Source organism: Rhinatrema bivittatum, chromosome 6 (assembly GCF_901001135.1).
Source record: "Rhinatrema bivittatum chromosome 6, aRhiBiv1.1, whole genome shotgun sequence".
Classification (NCBI taxonomy): Eukaryota; Metazoa; Chordata; class Amphibia; order Gymnophiona; family Rhinatrematidae; genus Rhinatrema; species Rhinatrema bivittatum.
The window spans coordinates 290,727,344-290,752,877 of NC_042620.1; the positions used below are offsets into that span (position 1 = coordinate 290,727,344).

Consider the following 25,534-nt stretch of genomic DNA (forward strand, 5'->3'; position numbering starts at 1 on the left):
GTAGGGTGCGCCCCGGTGCAGGCCTCTACTGAATCTTCAACATGTTCCAGTCTCAAGTTTATTTTATTCTGCTTTTTCACACTTTTTTCAGCATTTCAAAGCAGATTACATTCAGATTACTGTAAGTATTTCCACTTCTTCGCCTGGAGTCCGCTTTGTGTTCAGCGTGGTCCGCAACCAGCCATGGGCGGCTGTGTAGGGCGCGCTGCAATGCAGTTCTCAACCAGTACTTTCACCTGAGTCCTTGCCTGAGACCTCCAAGTAACATGAATCCTTGTCCAAGTCTCTGAGTATCCTGCTTTGTTCCTGCTCCACCCATGCTTGCCGTGCTTGCATGCTTTCACCTCCCACGGTGTGCCATGGGGCTCCTCGCTTGAGTCGTGCCATGGTCCAGGGGCTCACACTCTCCCATGAGCTAGCGACCGCGCCTCCACGCTCACACCAGCTGAAGGCCGCGCTCACAACACTAAATGCATGTCTTTGTAAGAATGTTAATAAGACTTACTTTATAAAACATGGAGGGTCCATATTGAGCTGCTGTGTAGCTCGGCAAATTAGCCGGCTTCACCTATCTGGCTAACTTAACTAGGACATTCAGTGACATGGCAGCACCTCTGAATATACCCAGCTATATTAAAGTTTGTTGAATAAATGTATCCAGTTAACTTTAGGACAGCCCTGTGGCTAGACCAGAGTTGGGTGGATAAGTTATCCGTCTAACTCTGAATATTGGAGTTAACCAGATAACTTATCCCGCTAATTCATCTCCTCCCCGATCCGCCCGTTCCCCATCCCTGTTATCTGGCTACAAACTTAGAGTCTGATTCATCAAGGTATTTTCCCATAGACACAGAATGGGAAAAAGGCCTTAGTGAAACAGGCGGTTAGCTGCATAAGTCATTTATCCAGCTAAGTAATGCCTGCTGACTGTAGCCGGATATTCAGTGGCACCACTAAAATGGATATGTACGACTTATCTGGCTAAGATTTTTCTGAATATCGGACTCAGATATTTTAAAACCAGGATGAGCAACCATATCAAAAGTTTCATACCAAATATTTAAAAATGTCAGTCATATCAGGGTTTTGGCCACTAGAGAAAGGAGAATCTAGAATTAGAACAACAAAAGGAGGAGGCAAATCAAAAGCAACTCAGCTGACCATCTCAACTAAATGCATAAATATAATGACACTGCTTGAAACTTAGCTACTACAATAATTCTTCACTATAATATAAAATGTCACTTTTTCTCATTCTCCAATAATGATGTAATATAATATTCCCATGCTCATAAAATGGATTTGATATTCAATAGTTCAGTATTATTTTGGTATTCCCATGAAAATATTGCAGAAGTTGTGCTCTTTAGAACTATGGATACAATCACTACTGCCTACTCACCTCATTCAATGTATGCTTATGTTGAAAGTGTGCAAAGTTATTATGAGGTCTGCATTTAAAGGGTTTGTCGAGTTAGCCAAATAAACCATGAGGTTTGACATTTTTCTTCTGCTCCCTGGATACATTTTGTTCCAGCAAATAGTTGCCTGCACAAAATATATCCAGATAAAAGAGGAGGTGCAGTGGGTGCTCCCTGGGAATGGTTAAGCATTAGCTGCTCAGAGCTGAGATTCAGTGCTGGCTTGAGAAAGTTACCAGAGTAACTCTAGATGGAAAAATACCTGTTCTAAAGTTACCAGGATAACTTAATCTGGATTTACTATATCATCAATATGCTTATCTGGGTAAGTTCTGCTGAATATCCCGATAAAATTATCTGGATAAAGTTATCCTGATAATGTTCCTTCTCAGTGACTTAAGTATGGATCTCTATATTTTCAGGATGTAAAATAGATACAGTTGAACTAGATAAATAAGTAGCTTTTATAGTTTACATTTTAATTATATAAATTAGGCACACAAGAAGTATTTCTTTCTATCATAATTATATACTGTCTTTAAAGCTCTGTTATCCTTGGAAGAATCCTATGGACTGATTCTGAATTGTAAATCTGTTGTACTTAAGGTCTTATCAGCTAATGTCTACTTCTGCTTTCTGATTGCCAGGCTCATATCCTCGGTTATCCTTGAGTTTTCGAATTAAAAGGAACATTGGTTACTTCATCCTACAGACGTATATGCCCTCTATCCTCATCACCATTCTGTCCTGGGTCTCCTTTTGGATCAATTATGATGCATCTGCAGCAAGAGTGGCGTTGGGTAGGTTCCTTACCAGATACCATTCTCCAGAATGTGCTCTACTTTGTGAGGCTAGTCTGAAGTGCCCATAACTCACCCCCACCCTTCCCCCAAATTAGAGTGCTCCACTGGAAAATGTTTTAAACAGCCACATGTTTGATCCCCAGAATCAGTGTTTGTTCACTCTCCCCTCTTAGGCAGTCAATTTAGAATGAGGGCAGAATGAAAACATCTAACTTGAAGTGACCAAATCCAGTAATGATGAACATGTCATGTTGTTGCAGGGGTCACGACGGTACTCACCATGACAACTATCAACACCCATCTGCGGGAGACACTGCCAAAGATCCCCTACGTTAAAGCTATTGACGTGTACCTTATGGGATGCTTTGTGTTTGTTTTCCTGGCACTCCTTGAGTATGCCTTTGTCAACTATGTATTCTTTGGGCGAGGACCACAGCAGCAGAAGAAATTAAGTGAACGAATGAGCAAAGCTAATAATGAACGTCACCGATATGAAGAGAAGAGAGTGAGAGAACAGGTTTGTCCTCTTTATCCTTGTTATTTTCCACTTGCCTAATCCAGTTTCCCTTAATGCTCATTCCACTCTTCTTTGTCATTGGATCTAGAGAGACAGAAAGCCATGGCACTTCTTGGTTCTCTGAAGAAGGATATTTTTAATATGTATTTTGAGAAACACAGTGCATAAAATCATTCAGCATCATGTCATTTGCAATAATACCGTTTTTGCATTGTAAAAAGAATAGGGTCAAGCACTGACTCCTGCTCCTTCCAGACAAAAACAGAGATACATGATGGGAGAAAACGTCTGTATGGCTTATCTAGTTTGCCCAACTAATTCAGCTTTACAATTTCCAGCACTCCCTCAGAGATCCCCAATATTTATCCCATGCTTTCTTAAATTCAGATATGGTTTTTGTCTCCACCACCTTCATGGATTCATCCAATACCCTCTCTATAAAGAAATATTTCCTATGATTATTCCTGAGTCTGCCCCCTTTCACTCTCATCGCATGACTCTCATTCTAGTCTCCTTTCTGTTGAAAGAGGTTCACCTCCTGTGCATAGAAACCTTGGAGGTAACATATCTCCCTATCTCGCCTTTCCTCTAGGGTTTACATGTTTAGATCTGTAAGTCTGTCCCTATATGCTCTAAAATGAAAACCATTGGTTATTATAGTAGCTACTCTCTGAACCGACTCCAACCAGTTTATATCTTTTTGAAAGTGTGGTCTCCAGAAATGTACACAGCATTCCAAATAAGATCTCATCAGGGGTGTAAACAGGGACAATATTGCCTCTTTTTTTCTGCTGACCATGCTTGTCCCTAATCAGCCAAGCATCTCACTGGCTTTTGCTGTCACTTTAACCATCTGTTTGGCCACCTTAAGAACATCAGATATGATCACCCCCAAGTCCTGCTTTTCTTTTCTGCTTGAAAGAATTTCACCTCCTATAATGTACCTCTCCCTTGAGTTTTTCCATCCTAAATGCATAACCCTGCATTTTTTAGTATTAATTCTTATCCGCCAGAGCCTAGACCATTCCTCAAGCTTCACTAGATCCTTTGATTATGTTAGTCAGTATCTATGGTCCCAAAAAAGAATAACTTTTTTTTTCAGGATGACAAAATTAAAGATATCCATACAGAGGGTAATTCTGAAAGCCATCTTCACTGGCAAAGCAGTAATTCTGTTGCATGCCCCGTCGGCGCCCAGCCCGCACACAGGCCTGCTCTGTACAAGGTTCTCCAGACCTACAGCCTAGTGACTGACCGTGCTCCCTTTCTGCTCATGGGCACGCCTCTCTACTACCTCTCTGGAAGACCCTGCAAGGCCCACCTAAGTCCAAGCGGCCCTGGTCCCTACGGGCTCCACCTGGGGGGACCGCGGGCTTCCAGTGGTGAAGCTCATCCTAGCCTCTGTCTCCTCCAGTTCTCCGCCCCCTGGGGACAGGTGCTTCCTGGTCCCTACCAGGGAGACGGTCTACACTGCTCCAGGACAAGGGTCCAGCTCCAAGCGCAACAGGTTGCCAAGGCCCTGGACTCGGTGAAGTCTCCCGCCTCCAGGGCCCTACCAGGTTTGGCCGCCACAGTCCAAGAACATCGCAGGGCTTTGGAATTGCTAGCCTCTTCGGTGGAAGAGCTTCGTTCCCAGCTGCAAGATACAGCTCTGGCCAATCCCATGGGCCTATTGGCCTCTATTCTACCCAAAGTATCATCGGTGCTCCCTGCACCTCCTCGATACAACGGGGACCCACTCTATTGTCGTGGCTTCCTCAACAGTGCTTCATGCAATTTGCACTGCAACCCTCTTTGTTCCCGAAGGAAACCACTAAAGCGAACTTCATCCTTTCCCGCCTAGAAGGGAAGGCTCTTGCATGGGCTTCTCCATTGTGAGAATGCTCTGATCCCATGCTTTCCAAGCTATCCGAGTTTCTTGCTCTTTTCAAGCAGACCTTCGGAGACCCAGGCCGCCAAGCTGTAGCCAGTCATAATCTACTCCACATCCGTCAAGGGTCACGGACCCTCTCTGAGTATACGGTGGAATTCAGGACCCCGGCTACTGAGCTCGGGTGGCAAGAAGATTGTCTGCAAGCCATCTTCCTTGATGGATTCTCCAGCGCTCTCAAAGATGAACTCTCCATCCGTGAGATTCCCACGTCTCTAGAGGACCTGATTTCCCTCACTGGGAAGATCGACCATCAACTCCGGCAAAGGCGCCTAGAAGTAAAGGCTTCCCGCTCTCCTACACCACGTCCCACGCGTGTCCAGAGTCCTCCAGCCAAGACTCCATCACCACCACCCCATCCCGTGGTGGAACCCATGGAGGTGAACTGTGGGTAACTGTCTCTGACCGAACGTCTCCGACAGAGGAAGGAGGGTCTTTGCCTTTACTGTGGCTCTTCTGGACATCTTCGGCAGTCCTGTCCGGTCCATCTGGAAAACTGCAATGCCTGAGCCCGGTGGGGATCCCGAGCTTAGGCACTAATGTCACCGGCCCCCAACTCCTGCTTCCAGTCTCTCTGGGCATCAAGGCCCACTGCTTTGCCACCACTGCTCTTGTTGATACAGGAGCTAGTGGCAGCTTCATCATGGATGACATTGTCAAGCTTCTGAACATTCCTCTCCAGCCATTAGATGTGAGCTTCCGCATCGCCTCCATTCAAGGAGAACATCTTCCAGGGCTCATCACCCATCGAACAGTGGCTGTCCATCTTACCATGGGCACTCTCCACGAGGAAATGTCCTTCTATGTGTTAAAACGTTCCATACGTCATCCTGGGGTTGCCCTGGCTTCATGTCCACGAACCCCAGTACGATTGGCATTCCCTGCAGTTGGCGCAGTGGGGTTCCAAATGCCAGAAGACATGTCTACATCAAGTATCTCCAGCTGTCTCTGTCTTGAAGTCTACCACCCTACCTGGTTTGCCTACCCAGTATGCTGAGTTCAAAAGACGTCTTCTCAAAGCAGAAGGTGGACACTTTGCTTCCGCTACGCAAGTTGAATTGCTCTACAGAATTTCTGCCGGGCACGATGCCTCCCAAGGGCAGAACTTATCCATTGTCTCATCCAGAAACCCTAGCCATGTCTGAGTATATGAAAGAGAACTTAGAAAAAGGGTTCATTCGACCCTCCGATTCTCCCGCTGGAGCGGGTTTTTTCTTCATCAGAAAAAGGACGGCGGTTTACGCCCTTGTATTGACTACAGAGGGCTCAACTCCATAACCCGAAAAGACCGGTACCTCCTGCCCCTTATCAGTGAGCTGTTTGACTGCCTTCAAGGAACACGGATCTTCACCAAGTTGGATCTGAGGGGTGCATACAATCTGGTATGCATCCAACCTGAAGATATCTGGAAAACTGCATTCAACACCAGGGATGGTCACTGTGAATATACCGTGATGCCCTTTGGGCTATGCAATGCCCCAGCGGTCTTTCAACGCCTTATGAATGAAATCCAAGACCTCCTGTACTCATTCATAGTCGTATATCTTGACAACATCCTGACTTCAAAAGACCCTTGAATCCCATCAAGATCATGTTCAGATCGTCCTCCAACGTCTAAGAGAAAATCACCTTTATGCCAAGTTAGAAAAGTGTCTCATTGAGTGAAATCGCTTACCCTTCGTAGGGTACATCATATCCGATCGAGGGTTCTCCATGGATCCAGATAAAGTCCAGGGGATCCGATACTGGCCCCAGCCAGTAGGCCTACGGGTCTTACAACATTTCCTTGGCTTTACTAATTATTACAGGAGCTTCATTGCCAATTATTCTACCCTAACTGCTCCGCTCACCGCCATGACCAAAAAGGGGCTCCCAAAGCACAAGCCGCCTTTCAGAAGCTAAAAGAAGCATTCTGTTCCGGTCCCTGTCTTCAGCATCCAGACCCAAGACGCCCATTCATCGTCGAAGTCGACACCTCTGCAATCTTTAGTCAGTTTTCTCCAAAGGGTAAATTGATACCTTGTTCATTCTACTCACACAAGTTCTGTCCTACAGAGCAGCACTACACCATTGGTGTCCGAGAACTTCTAACTGTCAAGTTGGCGCTCCAAGACTGGCGCCCTTGGTTGGAAGGGGCGCAACATAAATTTACCATTTTCACAGACCATAAGAATCTTGAGCACCTTAAAGAAGCTCAACTCTTGAATCCTAGACAAGCCCGTTGGGTGCTCTTCTTTGAACGGTTTAATTTCGTACTACGTTATCGCCCAGCTTCCAGTACTGATGCACTGTCAAGATCCTTCGAACCAGAGGATGTTCCTGATGTATCCAGGCACATCATAGATCCTGCCTGTATATCCCTTGCCGTGACCACTACAGTTCCAGTTGGGAAAAGCGTCGTTCCACATAGATTATGTGAATGAGTTCTGAAATGGGCTCATGATTCCAAGTTGGCAGGACACCCAGGTCGTACCAGGACCCTAGAGATGCTGCGGAGATATTACTGGTGGCCCAACATGGTGCAAGACTCTTGTAACTATGTAGATTCATGTCCCATCTGCGCCCAATAGAAGCCACCTACCGGACGGCCTTGGGGCTTACTCCAACCGCTTCCAGCACCTACTGAGCCATGGTCCAGCATCTCAATGGACTTCATCACAGATCTGCCTCCTTCCCAGAACAATACCGTAATCTGAGTCATCATCGACCGTTTTTCGAAAATGGGTTACTTCATTCCCTTGCCGGGCCTCCCATCGGCCCCAGAATTAGCCAAGTTGTTCCTGAAACATATTTTCCGTCTCCATGGACTCCCAAAGGAAATCATATCCGACCAAGGACCACAGTTTCCCGCCAGGTACTAGTGCTCTCTATGCAAAAAGTTCAACATTGCCTTGAATTTCACGTCAGCCTATCACCCACAGGCCAGTTGTCAAGCTGAAAGGACCAACCAGACCTTGAAAACATTCCTTCGTTCCTACGTGAATGACCAGCAGGACAACTGGTCCGATCTGATACCCTGGGCTGAGTTGTCGCATAATACCCACGTCGCTGCTGCAACTGATGTATCTCCATTCTCCGTGGTATTCAGGCAACAACCTCGGTTGCCACTTCCAGTTCCTCTGAATGTTTCTTCTCCAGCCACGCAATTCATGGCCCACACCATTCACCAGGTGTGGAATCAAGTCAAAGAAAGCCTTACCCATGCCGTTGGGCACTCCAAGCTCACGTCTGATGCCCATAGACATCCCGCTCCACTCTTCCGTCCTGGTCAGAAGGTGTGGTTCAGCACCTGACACATAAGATTGAGACTCCCTTCTCATTGCCTGGCTCCCAAGTACATTGGCCCATTTCCAGTTCTTCAAAGAGTGGGAGCTGTGTCTTATCAACTGCAGCTACCTCATGCCATGGGCATCCACAACACATTCCTTATCTCCCTTTTGAAGCCTTTGGTCCTCTCCTGGCCCTCTCGCAGAGATCCTTCACCTCCGCGGATCTCTACCAAACCAGATTCATCACTCCAGGTAAGAGAAGTCCTTGACGTCCATCGGCGTCGAGGCAGATGGGAATAACTCTTAGCCTGGGAGGGTTATGGGGACGAGGAGAACTCATGGGAACCATGCCATAACATTCTTGATAAAGAGCCCCTCAGGACTTTCCACAGGACCTATCCTGAAAAGCCACGGCCTCGTAGAGGGAGGCCTAGAAGGAGGAGTACTGTTGCACAACCCATCCGCTCCCGGCCCGCGCACGGACCTGCTCACCTCGCTTGCTCCTCTGCAGGTCACAGGTCGGCCTCCCCAGTGGCAGCTGCGAGCACCTCCAGGCCTCAGCATCCCGCGGTGGCAGTCGCCAGGCCTTCCACTACGCACCAGGCCTCACGCCGGAGTTCGGCATCCTCAGTGGCGTTGGTCACGCCCCTACGTGCGTGGACCGCCCGCCTCTTGTAGGGCCAGGGGCGGGTCCTAGCTCCGCGGCACTGCCATGATTGAACGTACTATATAAGGAAGTCCCTACCTGCACTTCCTTGCCTTGGCAATCGGGTCGGCACTGTAAGTGTACTAGTTTGCCTCCGCGTTCACAGTCTTGTTCCAGTCTTGTTCCAGGGTCCTACTGTTCCAGCGCTCTACTGTTCCAGCCTTGTCCAGCATCCTTCTGTAAGGAAACAACAAAAAAGTGGATGCCACAAAGAAGTCTTTTTCAATTCTTTAATGGTGGAGACGTGTAAAACTTGTTAAAATTGCCCGACTCTAGCCGAGTTTCGCCACATAAAGTGGCTGCCTCAGGGGCTCAATTAGCATCAAATGGGCTTAAAATTCTACCGGTTCCATTCACCAACGGTGTCATATATGTCTTACTGCATACAACACAGAACGTCTCCACTCGAATCCATACTGCCAGCATCCTTCTGTTCCAGTGTCTATCTGTCCTGTCCCCCCAAGTAGTACCCTCGGACTGTCTCTCTGGTACTGACCTCGGCCTGTTCCTTGACCATTCTGCTCGCTGCCTGGATCCTGACCTCTGCCTGCTGTGTGACCTTGTCTGACCTCTGGAACCTAACCCCTGCTTCATTGACTACTCCTCTGACTGATCCTCGGATTCTTACCTGGGCTGCCATTGACCATGTCTCCTGATTCTGGCCTTGTTCCTTGCCTTGTCATCACCTACGCTGTACTGGCCTTCCTTGGTTCTCCAGACCTACAGCCTAGTGACCGACTGTGCTCCCTTTCTGCTTATGGGCACGCCTCTCTACTACCTCTCCGGGAGACCTTGCGAGGCCCACCTAAGTCCAAGCAGCCCTGGTCCCTACGGGCTCCACACGGGGGGACCGCGGGCTTCCAGTGGTGAAGCTCATCCTAGCCTCTGTCTCCTCCAGTGCTCCACCCCCTGGGGGCAGGTGCTTCCTGGTCCCTAACAAGGAGCCATTCTACACTGCTCCAGGACAAGGGTCCACCTCCAAGCGCAACATTTCACCCATGAAACTGAACTTTTTGGAAATGTACCTCCCAGTGCGAGGGTAAACTTACGCATGTAGTGCCACTACACAAATAATGTTGCCTACAGGAAAATTATCTGCACAAAATACCAAGTATGTGCATGGTTTTTTAAGATTATTTTCAAACTGCAAGTATACACATTCTTTCATTTTGAAAACTGGGACAAAGTCTGCTAGTAAAAAGTACTCACGGACCTTGCACCAAAGAAGGCAGCGGGAAAATAGTCCCACAATATTATGGCATTTTTTTTCGCATAGAACTAACGAGTGCCAGGTCCTTTTCTCTTTCATAGATGCCTTGCTTCTCAAATGGGACTTTTCCATCAGAGACCTTTTACCTTGTTAAAGTGAATTCTTTCCACTGAATTTTCTGATACAGTGAGCATTGCCATCACATAAGAACAGAAGAACAGAAGAAATTGCCATGCTGGGTCAGACCAAGGGTCCATCAAGCCCAGCATCCTGTTTCCAACAGAGGCCAAAACCAGGCCACAAGAACCTGGCAATTACCCAAACACTAAGAAGAACCCATGCTACTGATGCAATTAATAGCAGTGGCCATTCCCTAAGTAAACTTGATTAATAGCCGTTAATGGACTTCTCCTCCAAGAACTTATCCAAACCTTTTTTGAACCCAGCTACACTAACTGCACTAACCTCATCCTCTGGCAATAAATTCCAGAGCTTTATTGTGCGTTGAGTGAAAAAGAATTTTCGCCGATTAGTCTTAAATGTGTTACTTGCTAACTTCATGGAATGCCCCCTAGTCCTTCTATTATTCGAAAGTGTAAATAACCGAGTCACATCTACTCGTTCAAGACCTCTCATGATCTTAAAGACCTCTATCATATCCCCCCTCAGCCGTCTCTTCTCCAAGCTGAACAGCCCTAACCTCTTCAGCCTTTCCTCATAGGGGAGCTGTTCCATCCCCTTTATCATTTTGGTTGCCCTTCTCTGTACCTTCTCCATCGCAACTATATATTTTTTGAGATGCGGCAACCAGAATTGTACGCAGTATTGAAGGTGCAGTCTCACCATGGAGCGATACAGAGGCATTATGACATTTTCCGTTCTATTAACCATTCCCTTCCTAATAATTCCTAGGGATGTGTGTTCATTTTAAACAAATGGGTAATCCAAACATAAACAGGCTATTTTTGTTTCAGTTCATTTTACTGGAAATACAAAAAAACTAACATTTCAGTGGTTTCTCATTTTGGCAAATAGCGCACGTTATTAGCGAGTAGCATGCACTACTTGCCAAGAAATGAAAATCAACAAAATGCCTGAGGAGGCCTACCCAGCTGGGATAAACCAAGCCCAGCCAGGGCCTTCTCAGGCTCCTCTGACCCCCCCCCTCTCCTATCCCAGAGATATCACCCAGGGCCAAGGACCCATGGGGGTCCTTGCAGAAGAAATGGTCAGGAACACTCCCTACTCACTCCTCCCCCACCGCATGGATTTAAGAATGGCGCCCGACCCTGAGGCTGGTGACAAAGTGATGTCTAAATGGCGCTGGTCTCAGGGCTAGCTGGAACCATTTTCCTGTACAGTCATATAAACATACTCGGGGGGGTGTTGAGGCGGGGAGTCAGAAATGCTTGGAAATGCCACATTTTGGGGAGGTTTTTGGGGTTTTTTGGGGTATTTTGTAATGTTTATTTTGGTTCAGCTAATTAATCAAACTGAAACATACATCTAAACAAAATGAACACCAACACCCCGCCCACCCCCCTCCCCAAAATGAAAATGTTTGGGCTGTACATTCCTACCATACGCTGCATTTTGCTAGAAAAAATACAGTTATACTTACAGTTAGGGCTTCCCAAAATCAGGAATTATTATTTGGCAAGGATCGGCGTCAGACTAGGCCGCTGAACTCCCTCTCGGGCCGACTTCCTTCTGCTGCCAACAGCTGTAACAGCAGGAGTGATTTCCCAGCCGAAGCCACTGTGCTGCCTCGGCTACCAGCAGCAGAAGGAAGTCAGCATGGTAGGGAACCTGAAGCCCTGGTCGGGCTCTGAGTCTTCTCAAATAATAACCCAGAACGTTTAGACACCCTGCATACGGTGAATCAGTCTCACATCATGGGCTTCCATTCTTTCCAAGTTCCTGAGCAGCACACATAGGCCAATATCTGTAGATATTCAGATCCATTGCATTTTCACATGCTACAGCAAAGATAATCAGGCTGACTTGAGAGGGGGGAATGTTTATCTCTGTTCTACAGAGATTTTCTCTAGTGTATGATTTTTTTTTTTTTTTTTTGCAAACCTCTAAATTTCACGGAATCGAGAACATAGCAAGTAATCCTTAAGCCCGCACAAGTTTCTTTTCATGGTCATGTCCCATATATGGAAGCCTTTATGTCTAGACTGCAATCTAATTGCCAGTTCAAAAAAGAATGATTAATTTTATTAAAACAAAACATGCTTTCTATTATATATTTCCAGTATTTATAACCCTACATGGTGGGAAGAAAGGAGCGAAGAGAACTGCCTTCTCCTAACAGAGCGGGTCTGTACTAAAGGGCATTAGTGCTAACACCCATGTTTGAAGTACGTTAATAACCATTAACATGCACATTGCCTAAAGCTCATGTGGTATGAGAATTAATAATATATGCAGTAACATTACTGCGCAGTAACACTAACACTTTGCAAATGGCCTTTTAAAAAAAAAAAAAAAATGCTAATACCCTCATTAGATGCAATAGCCAGCATTAATATCAAATAAGCTTAATGCAGCCAATCTAAGGATAAAAAGTTAACTACATCTCAAGAAATATAGTTAATTATGTGGCTTCAGAAGGTCAACATTCACTCTGGTTTTCTGAGCCCGAACCAGATGGGGGGGGCACGTTCTTTGACATTCAGTTTACAGTGTCAGTGGTTCCATTTTGATTTTGACAGCACAGCCAGCAGGAGAGGCGCCAGCTCACTCTGACCTGTGAAAATCGGGGTGATTTGGGGGTGCTAAGTCAAGTTTGGCTGGGCCAAAAAGGCCCTGCCTGGTTCAGGTGGAGGGAGTTCAGACTTGAAAATCCCCATCTAGCTGTGTGGGAGCCCCGGAAGAAGCCTGGGTTCCCTGTGCTGGCCAGCTCTCGCGCTTTGCGCCAGTTAATGCAGGGGGAAGCTGAGCTGCAGGATGCAGCAGCATTGCCGTGGCCCTGCTGTTTATAACGTTGGACGTGGTAACGCTGCTGAGTTCCCTATCTCCTTTCGTTTATTACGAAAGGCGTTGAAGCCCAGTGTGATGCTGGTTTTAAAACTGACAGCTAATAAGCGTTTCCTTGCTAATTTCTAAGTATGAGGCATGACAAACATCATTTTGTTAACATATACATCTGAATATCTGCTTTTCTGGCAATTGCTATTTGGGAGGGGGGAGGGTTTTCTAATATTTTCCCACCAGAAGTCAAAATGATTTGGCGTGAATCAGTTGCGAAGTGAATTCCAGACCAAGTGAATTACTCGAACGTGATAGATTTTTCTGGAGCAGTAGTTCTGAACACAATCCTCAGGACATACCCAGTCAGTCTGGATTTTAGGATACCCACAACAAATGTGCATGAGATATATTTGTATGCAAACCTCTCTCATGCATATTCATTGTGGATATCCTGAACATCCAACTCACTGTGTCCCAAGGACTGGATTGAGAACCAGCTGTTATGGAGCGCACTCTGTGTATTTCTTCCCGCAATTCAACATAGATAACCATATGTAATGCTCGACATTTAGAAGGGAGTGTAAAAGAAACAGAACTGTGGTATGTTAAAAAAAAATTCAAATAAAAAAAATAGTTCTAGTTCTTCAGTTTTTTTTTAGGAAAGTCATTTGCTTCAGAGAGAAAGGCAAACTGGAGTGCCTCTGAAAGGGACCTCAGAGATGTCGTCTATGTAAGACTGAAAAAAAGAAATGTGTTTATAACTAGAGCACATAGCCCTGGACATACTTCCGTCTGAATCTACAAATTGTTATGTAGCATATAGATGCTGATTTTCAACATCTATTTGCACATTTGAAGTGCCTGGAGGGTATCATGTACAGCATAGCAGATGGTTTGGTGTGTGTAGGCCTCTCCCAATTTATTTACAAGTTTCCCAATGTGTAAATAGATGTTAAAATACTATTTTGTTTGGAAGAATGCCACCATTCTCATATAAAACAGAGCCTTTGTGTGGCACTGTAGCTAGATGGGATATTCTTGGCATGGGTTCAGTATTTGGTATTCAAATCACGTAATACCACATCCAGCTTGCTGTCTCACAAAAACGGGTTTAATATTGTTAATGGATTCTCCCTTCCTTCTGTAAGAGACGGCATACACGGCCATCGGTAGACTGAAGGATTTAGTGAAGCAAAGCTGAACATCCTGTGACCGTAAGGGCCTGATCTGCTAAGATTCTTTCCCATAGAAACGGAATGGGCAAGGGGTGAGGGAGTAAAGCAGGCTCTAAGAACACAAGGAAAGCTTTACTTAAGTCATCAGTAAGAGTACTTAAAGGTGATCCATCGATATAGGAAGTGTCCAATGAGGGTGGGGGGGACAACAAACTGAAACAGTATCCCTTTACCGACACCCTCCTGTCTCCAACATCTTCTTATCTGTAGGAGATTCTCTTATACTTGGTGGATCGTGTGATTAGCCCTCTGCCACTGTAGTCAAGGTAAAATGCTCATACATTTTAGAGTAGCTTGTGGCTTTGTGACTTCATTGATTTCTACAGGATTCTCCTACTTGAATCCCATGCACTCACTTTCCTTTCCTCTCCTTATTGTCTTCACTTTTTTCCCCTTCCCATTTGTAAGGAGAGCTTGTAAGTGTTCCGCTCTTGCTGTCGCTTTTATTCTTGCTTTTTCCTCGCTCATGCTTTCTCTTTGTCTTCATCTTGCTTTTCTCTCTCTCTCTCTTTCTCATGCTGCCTCATTCTGTCCTTTTGTAGTTTGAGCTTGTTTAGTTGTTTCTCTCCACTTTCCGCTGCTCTCGTCTTTGCGTTCTCACTTTGTGATCACTCCTTTTCTCTTCCCCGCTACTTTTCTATTTTTTATTTTTTATTTTCATCTCTTTCTTGCTTTTTGCTTTGTTTCCTCCTTGTCATTTCTTCCACACTTTTGTTCAGTCCCTTTTCTGGAGGGAGAATTAAATTCTTTGCAGGTTGCGATACCTGGTACTTGACCAGCATAAGAATTAGAGAAATATGTTGCTGCGCACAAGCTTTTCAGATCACAGACATCTTCTCTAATTCTTATCCTAGTCCAATAAAAAGTATTAGAACTCCCGAAGAATCCAGTATTCTCCAAGACCAATGTGCCTTGCCTACTAGAACTCTGCCTGACTGAATTGCAAATGCACTGTTGCTTTTTTTTCTCTTTCTTTCTCCCATCCCAGGTCAAGCCCATAGCACAGGTTCATTGTTTTCATCTCTTCCCCTCTCTCTTTCTAGGTGGACCCCTATGGCAACATTCTTCTCAGCACCCTAGACATGAACAATGAGCTGATGCCTTCAGAAGTTGCAAGCAGTGTCAGTGACTCCAGAAACTCCGTCATGTCCTTTGACAGCTCAGGAATCCAATTCCGGAAACAACTGACCTCTCGGGACGGCTTTGGTCATGCCACCTTGGACCGTCATGCTCCGTTAACCGCCACTGTGGCCCGCAACCGTGCCAACTGCCGCCTGCGCCGGCGATCCTCCAAATTGAAGCTCAAAATCCCAGACCTGACTGATGTCAGCACCATAGACAAGTGGTCTAGGATCATTTTTCCCATCACATTTGGATTTTTCAACCTGGTTTATTGGCTATACTATGTAAATTGATACCTGTCATCTCCAGAAGAGAGGGAAAGACAATCGGGAAATGACACACGGGCGTGCATTTTTTGGGGGGGGAGGGCCGTGAGGTTGACATTTTCGTTCCCTTTCAGCACACAGGAAATACAGAGCGAGGGAATTTCTTCTTAATGCAAATGCATTTTTGATTTCTTACAGGACAAGTTCACCATTGTAAAAAAAAAAAAAAAAGAAACAAAAAGAAAAAAACAAAACAAACAGAAAAACACAAAAAAAGAAAAAATACACACAGAAAAGATTTAAAAAAAAACAAAACTTTAAATACAGAAGAAGAATGGGGAGGGGAGGGACAATAGGTTACCTTTGAATGTGCAATGCTTACTAATAGGCTGACATCCATTCCATTTTTGCCAGTGCATTTTATTTACAAAAGTTTGTTTTCAGACTCTCATTTTCAGGATTGTTATTTATTGCACTCTTCTCGCTCACTCCTGGATGGATCCAATGAGGCAGGGTTTATTGCAATGCATGAGTTTTCTTCTTGCTTATAAGAGAAACTGGAATCTTTCAAAAAAAAAAAAAAAAAAAGCGGATCTTTTCAACTTAATCTGGAAGGATAGTGAGGATTTGATTAGAATGGGGATGGGAAGGAAGGAGGCATTAGGACATTTAGAAATGCATTTCTGTGAAAGGCATATGTGTGCATATGTGCCGTATGTGCCAATGCATGGCGCCTACCAGCACGCCTTTTTCAAAAGGAAATGGAGAAATTTCATATCATTATTTTTTTTTTATATAAATGAAACAAAGAAACAAGCTTAAGTTCATGGCCATCATTATAGAGAGTGTCAGGACTCTGTTTATCTGTTTGCTCCCAGTACAGGAGGGACCTGTCATCTACCTCTCTTGAGGATTTTCTTACAGCGTTTCACCTGGTAAAATAAAATAAATATGTTTAGAGACAGAGAGAGAAAACAGAAGAGAGAAAGAGGGAAGGAAGGCTACAGTAATTTTACATAAGCATCTGAGAGGATAGGAAACCAACATTCTTAGCAAACGTGGAGAACCATCTTAGAATTTGAGGGGGGGGGGGGGGGGGAACGGACCCTCAGCTGCATTGTAATTCCTCTTTCTCCTCCTGTTTGTGTTACCCCAACAAAAAAAAAAAACTTCCTGAATAATCATCAGGCAGAATTTTGATTGTTGAAATTGTGCACAAGGAAATAGAATAATAGCCAAACAGTCCACACGTATAATGGCGAGGCCCGCTTACTATCCTGCTAAGTGTTCAGTGGGGGCAGAGAGCATAAAGTAAGAGCAGATCATTGGGCCATTTGATATAACATGCAATTCTAGCCTAAAATGGTTGACGTGCTACTCATTGTCGAGAAATGACTGGAAATTCTGCATGAAAGGCTATGCTTTCTGAAGGCCATGCTGCAAGCTGGGGGCCGCATGCTGTGGGTTCTGTAGGGTAAAGACCTGGATGATTTTAGACCCAGCCTTCTCTCTCTTTCTCTGTCTCCCCCTCCCTTTCTCTCCCTCTCAGTGAATCTTATCCAGGATCTTGCATATTACTTTATCTCTTTGAAAGTAGGACATCCCCCTATACATGGAGGTAACTAGATGTAGGTTGTTTTTTTTTCAACAGCAGTTCAAAAGCATTCTGAGGGTTTTAGTCCTGTTTTGTTTTTGTTTTTTTTATTAAACAGGAATATAAACTCTAGAATATTTTGAAATAAAGTCAAACTATTTTACAGAAAACTTGGACTGAACAATTCTGTCAAGTGTGCCATGGAACCACAATATGTGACCTCACATAAATGTGTCTTTATTTCTTTTTGGTGATATAGGTTTATCATTCCACTTTGATTTATACATTCGCTTATTTATCTTGATTTTAGACATTTCTAGACTTTGGCTAATTAAAAGTCAGTAATGTGGGCAGCGGATAAAACAAGAGCTCCCAGTGCAAACTGCTTTGGAGACTTGGTTCTTCTGCATTAATGCTAAGCAGTCCCCCTTTGCATTAGAACCTTTCCCCACTGCCTCTGTACAGAATGGATTTTTTTTTTTCATGTACACTCGGCCTCCCTAACAATTCGTTAATGTGCAAAACAAATGTAGCAGCTACCAAAAACTAAAAGAAAAATCCTCATTCATCAGGCATATTACGTGAAATCATGGCAAAGGATCTTTTCTTAGATATCTCATTCCCTTGCTACCTCCTCCTTTCCTCCTGTCATCTCTCTGTCCCTCCCTTCCCTAGGATTAGTTTGGTATTTGATGATTACTGAAAACACAGGGAACAGTTATTTCATAACTGCTGTACACAGATAAAGAGAGGAGGATCATGTCTTTGTTTTCCAAATTTAGAGAAGGAGAGCAAACCAAACTAGGAGTCCTTTCCTGTTTTTTTTTAGCAGAGACTGTGATACAAATCAAGGTATTTTATGCAAATAAAAAATAGTGAAGGATAAGCACATAGAGAGAGAGAGCATGGCAAGAAATAATCAGAAGAAAAGTCACTGCTAATAGGATGATCAATCTATTAATATCTACTGGGTTTTAATGAAGTAAAACACAAAAATTATCATAGAGATACCCTAGAAAAGGCAGGCCCCATTTTTTGTACTTTCAGTTCAGTACCAATTTCAAATGACTGAAAGAAACAAGATGCAAAGTAAGCTGAAGCACTTAACAAACTGTCAAGCAACCTACTTAACAGCTATGTTTTGATGTGATAAAGAGACAAGTAACTTGAATATTAATAACATACCAAGCCCCCCCCCCCAAAAAAAAAAAAGAAGAAATTTTGGGTGGGTGGAGGTATGGAGTGCATAACTGCGTGTGGAAATTGACAAATTGCATGAAAAAAAAATAAACATAAGCCATAAAAATTGCCAATAAACCATGCATTGAGACATTGAGATAGGATATCATGTTTGGCCTATGGTAGCGCAGTTTTCCTTCATTCTCCCCATCATTTAAGATGTACAGTTATCATGTCCATTACAAAAACAGAATGCACAAGGCAGGGGGCCTTCGTCATACAATCGCTTTTGGATTTGCAGGGACACGTGTACATAGGCAGACGCCACAGAGCAGAAACATTTAAGCACTCGTTAGCGGTTTTATTTTTCCCTCCAATGTGCCTACAGACACTCAGGTTTCAGACAATACATAAATTGCAGGAAGCAACTGTACCATTTATAAAAGCAAAGCAGACATCACAACTTAGAGATCTATCAGATCTTTAGCTAGTCTCAATTTATGAGAGCTTGTTGGTGGGTTTTTTTTTGTTTTTTTTTTTAAACTTCCAAACACCACCAATTAAAAGAAAATGCCATCTACTCAATTTTTGTGGATTCTAGATATTTCCATGGAAAGTAACGGAGTCACTGTGCTTTTACCACAGGCAATGGCCTCTGGGACCAGATGTGAGGAAACATCCCATTTTTAGCTGATGGCACTGTAATTGACTTTCAAAACTTTTTATATTTTTGTCCTCTAAATAACTGCGGGTCTCTATTGCTCTGACTTTCAAAAGACATGCAAATATTTCTAAATTTGTATATGTGCAATATTTTGACTTCCCAAAAACTTCACCTTAATTGAGCCTCTGCTCTTGTTTTGTTAGAATAATGACGTAGAGAAGTTAACTTTGTTAGCTGGCCAAAAACCAACATTTGTTAAATGAAAAGCAACGGGATAATTAGGTAGATAGGGCACCTTTACTAGGCTAATCAGTGTTTTAAGGTGCAAGCTTTTTGAAATTATTGAAAGTCCCTTTCTCAGGCGATGTCTTGACATTCATTAGCCCAATAAAGGAATTATTTGTATCTTTGGGGTTTGTTTTGAATAAAATCTGAACCAATTTAAAAGGGAGGGTGAGAATTCCACCACCATAGCAAGACAGCCAGTCAATTTTTGTATCAAACGTTTTTGTCAGCTTTTCATCCTTCTAAGGTAGATAATGAGTGCCAATTGTAACTTGTTAATAAAATAAAACTTGTGTATGATATCTATAAAGCACTTTGGACAAAAGCACTATATAAGTATAATGCTATTATTTCATTACTAATGTTACCTTAGATCGGCTGAACAGAGGCAATGTGCGGTTTTCCATGCCAGTTCATTAAGGACCTGATTTACTAATGCTTCCTTCCCCCTAAGGCTGGAGTTTAGTACATTTGGCATGGAAGCAGGGAGTGTCCCCGGCATACCAGAAGTGAATTCCTTTTCTCTTGTCACGAGCCAGGGACATAGAAGGAAGGAAAAAGAGAACTGGATCATTTTTAATTTAACCCTGCTACAAACATGGTCGGTTTCTTGCTTTGAAATCACTGTTCCATTTATTACTATCAGTCCATTTTTTATTTTTTTTTTAAATGAATATTTGGGGCCTTAATCCTGTTTCATGTGGTACCTGTTTCCCCTCATTTATCCCAGGAAGAGAAAAGTTGTTGAGAGAAGGAAAGAAATACTTGGCTTACAAAACAACCAATATGGCATCCGAAGAAAAGAGGCTTTAGATCATGGAAGGCAATGAGTTAAGATACCCATTGTTTAATCACAACCTTTTAATAATGTATATAGCCTTAAGGTCACAATGCATGAAACAAAAAGTTGTAGATCTTGACTGGAACCCCCCCTTTCTCGCTATGCATGCCCATCTAATACTGCGCCAGCAGCTTATGTCTTGCACATAAGGAAAGAACACGCCAAAGCTTGGTGTTTCTTCTAGAACAACAATGCCAAAATGCGTCTTGGAAAGGGCACCATCTGCAAGGCTCTAGGGCAGCCCTCCAACCATGTCCTAGAGAAGTATAATCTGAAGATCATGCTGATGATTAGGTAGAAGTCTACTTTCAATCTATGGTATTAAGCTCGAATGCAAGGGAGGTTACTGATGTAAGCAACAAGAGATATGAGAGATGGCAATGGATGCAACTGCGTAGATGAGTTATAGAGCTGCCCATCCAAGTAGCTTGTTCTAGATTCTCCAAATATTAAGGGTTTTCTTGCCCCTTAGATTAACTAATGGAGTTCTCTAGAAAGAAAGCATTCACCTCTTTCCGTTACCAGTTAGCCATCCTAAATGTGTCAGAGGGAGACGAGAGAATAATTACAGAACTTGATAAAAACAAATGTTGCTCTACTGTGTTGGATAAACAGCTACATCACTTTAGAAAAATATACAACTTGGGATGCACAGAAACATACATAGGATACATAGTAAACAAACAGCTTCCCTTTAAAGAAAAATTGTAGGCAACCACAATATTGGTTTCTGTGTGATATTCTTAGCTCTATCCCAGAGAGAACACACCATCTTTGAAGGGACAGGTATGTGTATGTGAGAGGTTGTCCCTGGATATAGATTCACACTCTGAAGTGAAACACAGCTGCCTAATCCCACTTTAGAGATTTAGAGACAATTAGTTTGGAAGACTATACTCCCACTAGCTCCTTAAACTTCAGGTTATCTTCACCAAGAATACAGATTTGATTGCCAAATGTGTCAGCAGATATGAGTGTGCGCGTTCACAGGAGGTTTAAATGATAAGAAAGCATGACTGAGGGACAATTTTTCTGTAAACAGAACAGATCATAATGGATTTTGAGGGAGGGGAGCAGTGGAAATTATGTTTTAAAAAAAAAAACAGTTTTGTTCTATTTAATGCATTTGGGTTTGTTTTTTTTCCTTAAAAGTCAAACTAGAGAAATCACATGACACAAAGGGAAAAAGAAACAGCTGCAAAACTTAAAGCCATCCAAAATATCCTACAGCGCAAGCTTCTGTCGCAATAGCCCAGTATTGCCAGGTATCTGTAGGGATGAGGCCGATGTTCATACGCTGCCTGAATAAAAGGTCACCTAGGCAAGAATCAAGTGCCTAGAACTGTGCTGGTATCCTCACAGCAGTGGGGCGTGCGGCCTGTCTTATTCTACTAGGCCAGTACCTGTTTGTTGACATTTGGTGCAGTTATTTATCAGCTCTGCCTGCTAGATTCCTAAATACAAGTCCCAGATTCTTTCATTTTCTTTATGAAGTATAATTAGGGCTTCTGACTGTAGGTGTTTATAAAATGCAAATGTAAGTGTTTATTTTCCAGCTAATTAGGATTTTAGGGGGGGGGGGGTAACCAAAACTCTATGTTTATCAGTGTTTTTGTTGCTCAGGCACTATTGTTGGCTACCTTTTCTGGTTGAATCAAATATATTTGTGCAGCAGAGGAATCATTAGTGTGGAAAAGGCACTAAAAGAAAGCAGAGGATTCAGGATAGGCAAAGGAGGGATAAGAGAGGGGACCTGGTGTTTATTAGGTATTTTTTTTTTCCGCCTGGGCTGTTTTATCAGGGTTTAATGATTAAAACCGAAAAGCAGAAGACCTAAGTATAAAGCAAAATGAATATTACATATATTTTCCTACTTTAGTGTCTCAAACTAAGGGGGTCATTTACTAAGCTTTTTTTTTCTCATAGACACAGAAGTAAATCTGGCCCTAAATTCCTTAATAAAAATATAGGGAAGAAAAGCCCATCCTTTTCGTTGGGGAAAACGTTTACTTGCTCTTAGCCTTCCTCCCCATGCATTGTGCCTGGCCCTCAATACAGATTTAGTGAATCCTGAAGCAAGTTTAACTCTGCTACGTTTTGGACAATTTCCACTTTCAGACCACTCTGGGGAATACAGTGAAATCCTTAAGGATTGTGCAGTACCATAAAAAAAAAAAAATGTTCTTAATGGTTTCTCAAGAATGGGCTGCCTAGTTTTTTCTACAGTGCCTCAGTCCCAGAGGATCCTGACTGAAAAAGGCATCTTTATCTACACTGTGACTGCTTGTACTGTATGTTCTCATAAATACCATTACAATCATCAATTAGAGGATGCTAAAACTATAGTTGGATGTTGGGAGCTAGCTCTGAAGGGGCTGGTTACGGGCATTTAGTTGTCTTTTTCCATGCCTCTTCGCCTCGTAGGAGGGTAACTGCCTGGCTGACAGCACCCCCTATTGGTCAAGGGCTGAATAGGAAGTGTATTCCAGACTTAACCATCCATTCTTTTATCTGCATGTTTATCCCAGCAGCTGATTTCCCTCCCATTTGCTGGGCCTGAATGCATCACCTCAGTGATGCACCAGGATCCCACTAGCCCTAGAAGGCAACGGAAACTAATGGAACTGTGTCTGCAGAGCCCAGTGCTGGGCCAGCAGACACGGTTCTGGAAGAGAGTCAGAAGGTGTGATGATGGGAGAAAAAGAAATAATTTTTACCCTTCCATTTAGTCTTTCTCTGTAGAAGCACAACCATGCCTCACCACAATCTTCACGTGTGCTTTGATTGGGAAACGTTATGAAAGTTAGGGCTGCAAGAGCCGCCCTCCGTTTGGAGTATGAAAGAGGGAATGTGCAATGAACACACAGAGAACTGAAAAGCGCTGGCAGGGATCCCCAACTTGAATGACTCCAATGAACCTGGTATTGTGGTCACCATTTGGGCCAAAGATGTTCATGTGGGAGAGGGAAAAATATTTACTGTCACTCTGCCTTTTAAGATTAGTCATTCCTGGCAATCAGTCATCCTCTCTATTGTTAGGACAATTGCCTGCACTTACCAGATGCATCCTGAGTTGAAGCTAAGAAGTCTTTTCGATAGCATTATCTCCATGTCCCAGCTATTCCACCTCTAAGTATTTACTTATTTATCAAGGCTGGAAAACTGAATAGAAAATGATCAGCTTCATACCACTAAATATTTCACTATGCTAATGCACTAGACAGTCAACCCTGAAGATGTATGCTCAGATCAAGTGAAATAAGGCTGCTGGGGAAATGCATTTGTTCACAAAAAAAAAACAAAAAAAAACCCTTCATTTTATGAGCTAGGACTTCCAAGATAAAGCCAACTATTTTCACCTTCTACCAAAAAGTGTTTGAATACAATAATGGAGAATGTGTGTGTAAATACACTTAAGACGTATTCAGAAAGCAAACTTCCTCTTTATTTATCCAGTTTTTTCCATATCGGTGAATTCCTGTTAGTGCCATCAAAATATAACACTTATCTTTTCTATTTTATCAGTGCAAACCTACCTCACAAACCATATTTTGTAAATGTGAAATAGAAAAAAAAATATATCACATTCACAAAAGAATACACATATATAGAGTCCTCATATAAATATAAATATGTTATAATACAACCATATAGATAGATACCAGAATATGACAGGCTATGATTAAGAATACATGGTGTGGTGTTAATATTGTTTATAGATAGTTGATAAATAAATAAGACTAACAGTTAAAAGAAATGTATATGATGGGTGTATGGAACAGGCAAGAGGGTATTACTTGATCCTAAAAATAGAGAAACTGAATTTGATTTTAAGGTGTAGCTAATTTAGTATTATGTTATGGAATATTCTGCCTGGATTGTGTATAGTTCAGTGGTATTCACTTCCGGTCCTTGAGGACAATGGCTCTCATATTATGACAGACAATAGTTCTGATGGTATTAGCAATTACTTTTTAAATATACCAGAAAAGTATGGAATATTTGTCTGCTCTTAGGCTTCATGGGACAAATTTAAGAAGCTGGGCAAAAGTCAACTGGCACTTTTGGTATAATCTTTTAACTCAAATCTTATTTTGGAGGAGGTATTGCCTTGTACAAAATTGTTTCCCTTAGGCAAACCATTCTGTTTCAAAATCACATATTTCTGGCATATTTGTGTCTTTCTTTTTACACATAATGCAAAGTAATCTAAAGAAGGATCTACGTTAAGTGGCATGATAATCAAGAGGGGCTGGTTCTAATTCAGTTTTCTTGGAGCAAATATATAAAAGAGATTAAGCTTTGGAGCACTGTTGAGCACCCTGAATTTTGCCTGATTGCACTTTTATAAGGATAACGCCATTTCATAGCTTTATCCAAAACAATGCATTTTTCATGCATTTTTTCATAAAGACATTTCAGAAGATGGGAGAATGACTCTTGTGCATGTTATCTGAGAGAAAAGTTGCAGAAAAATAAAATTTGAAATTTTCAGATTTTGATGCCTTGCATTTGATAAGTTTGACCATGTAGGAAAAGTTTATCAAAAATGAAAATCTAATATCTCTCTGAGAAAATTCAAAACTGAAAGATAGGTAAGCTTTTTAATTTATTAATTGTGATTTCCTAATACAAATGGTAAAAATAGGCTTACTTCTGATATAAAACTATCTGAAAAAAGTAATCATGATAACAAAATGAATAATATCAGGGCAAAACATATTTCAAAAACCTTAAGTAAAGTTTACTTAAAAATTTAGTGTTATGGGAAAATTCCTTCCTTCTGCTAATCCTCGCAATTATGAAGGCGCATCTGTGTGAAGTTTTGACCCAGGTCTTAAGCTCCCCATATATGTTAAGGTCATATGCTCTACAACTCTGTGGTAGTGACCGTCCTGATTTTTAGTGACTTTTTTTTAGTCTCTCTTTCAGCACGCCCAAGTACAGTAAATCTCTTGTTACAGTGCAGGGACAGGGTGTTAGTATTGGTCATGTCAAATGTTACTTCACTTTCGGTATATGTCTCTTTAACTAAATATGCAAAAACATAATCCAAATTGGTATCATAACAAAGTGAGATTATTATTGCACAGAAATGCAGATTTTCCATCTTTAGCCCATGCAACCTGTTACGTTCTTTTCCTGTTTCTGGTACATATTAGTGGGTAGACTCTTGCTACAGTGAACTTGTTCATGCAGTGTAATTTTTTTTTTCTTTTTAGAGAAAGCAGGCATTCACTCCTGGGAATTCTGAGCCCTAGATCAGAGCTGTAGCTAATTTACGTCATCATCGCAAAGCATGGGAAACCCCATAGCAAATCCAACCTCAACCCAAGCCAATTAAATCATCCTAACAACACCTTTACATGAGCAATCATTAAACTTCCAGAAAGCATGGTACAGGCTTTGTTAAATGGTCTTGGTATTTCAGGCCCTTGTTGGGAATTTTAAGCATAGGGATGCAGCAGCAAATGTAGCTATTCAGTTGTGAAGTTTGTCAGGCAAGCAGCTTG

At 42.7% G+C, this 25,534-nt stretch overlaps 1 protein-coding gene across 2 annotated transcripts in view; it reads left to right on the plus strand.

Moving 5' to 3' along the window:
- Positions 1-15,498, plus strand: part of LOC115094362 (gamma-aminobutyric acid receptor subunit beta-4) — a 403,751-nt gene extending 388,253 nt beyond the window's left edge. The window contains exons 7-9 of one of the 2 annotated variants that reach the window (XM_029607336.1): positions 2,069-2,221; positions 2,485-2,741; positions 15,114-15,498. In XM_029607336.1, the coding sequence (XP_029463196.1) occupies positions 2,069-2,221; positions 2,485-2,741; positions 15,114-15,485 (782 nt within the window). In that variant the 3' untranslated portion in view covers positions 15,486-15,498. The remainder of the gene's footprint in view (positions 1-2,068; positions 2,222-2,484; positions 2,742-15,113) is intronic. The other variant, XM_029607337.1, reaches the window with a different exon arrangement.
- The last annotated feature ends 10,036 nt before the right edge of the window (positions 15,499-25,534 follow it).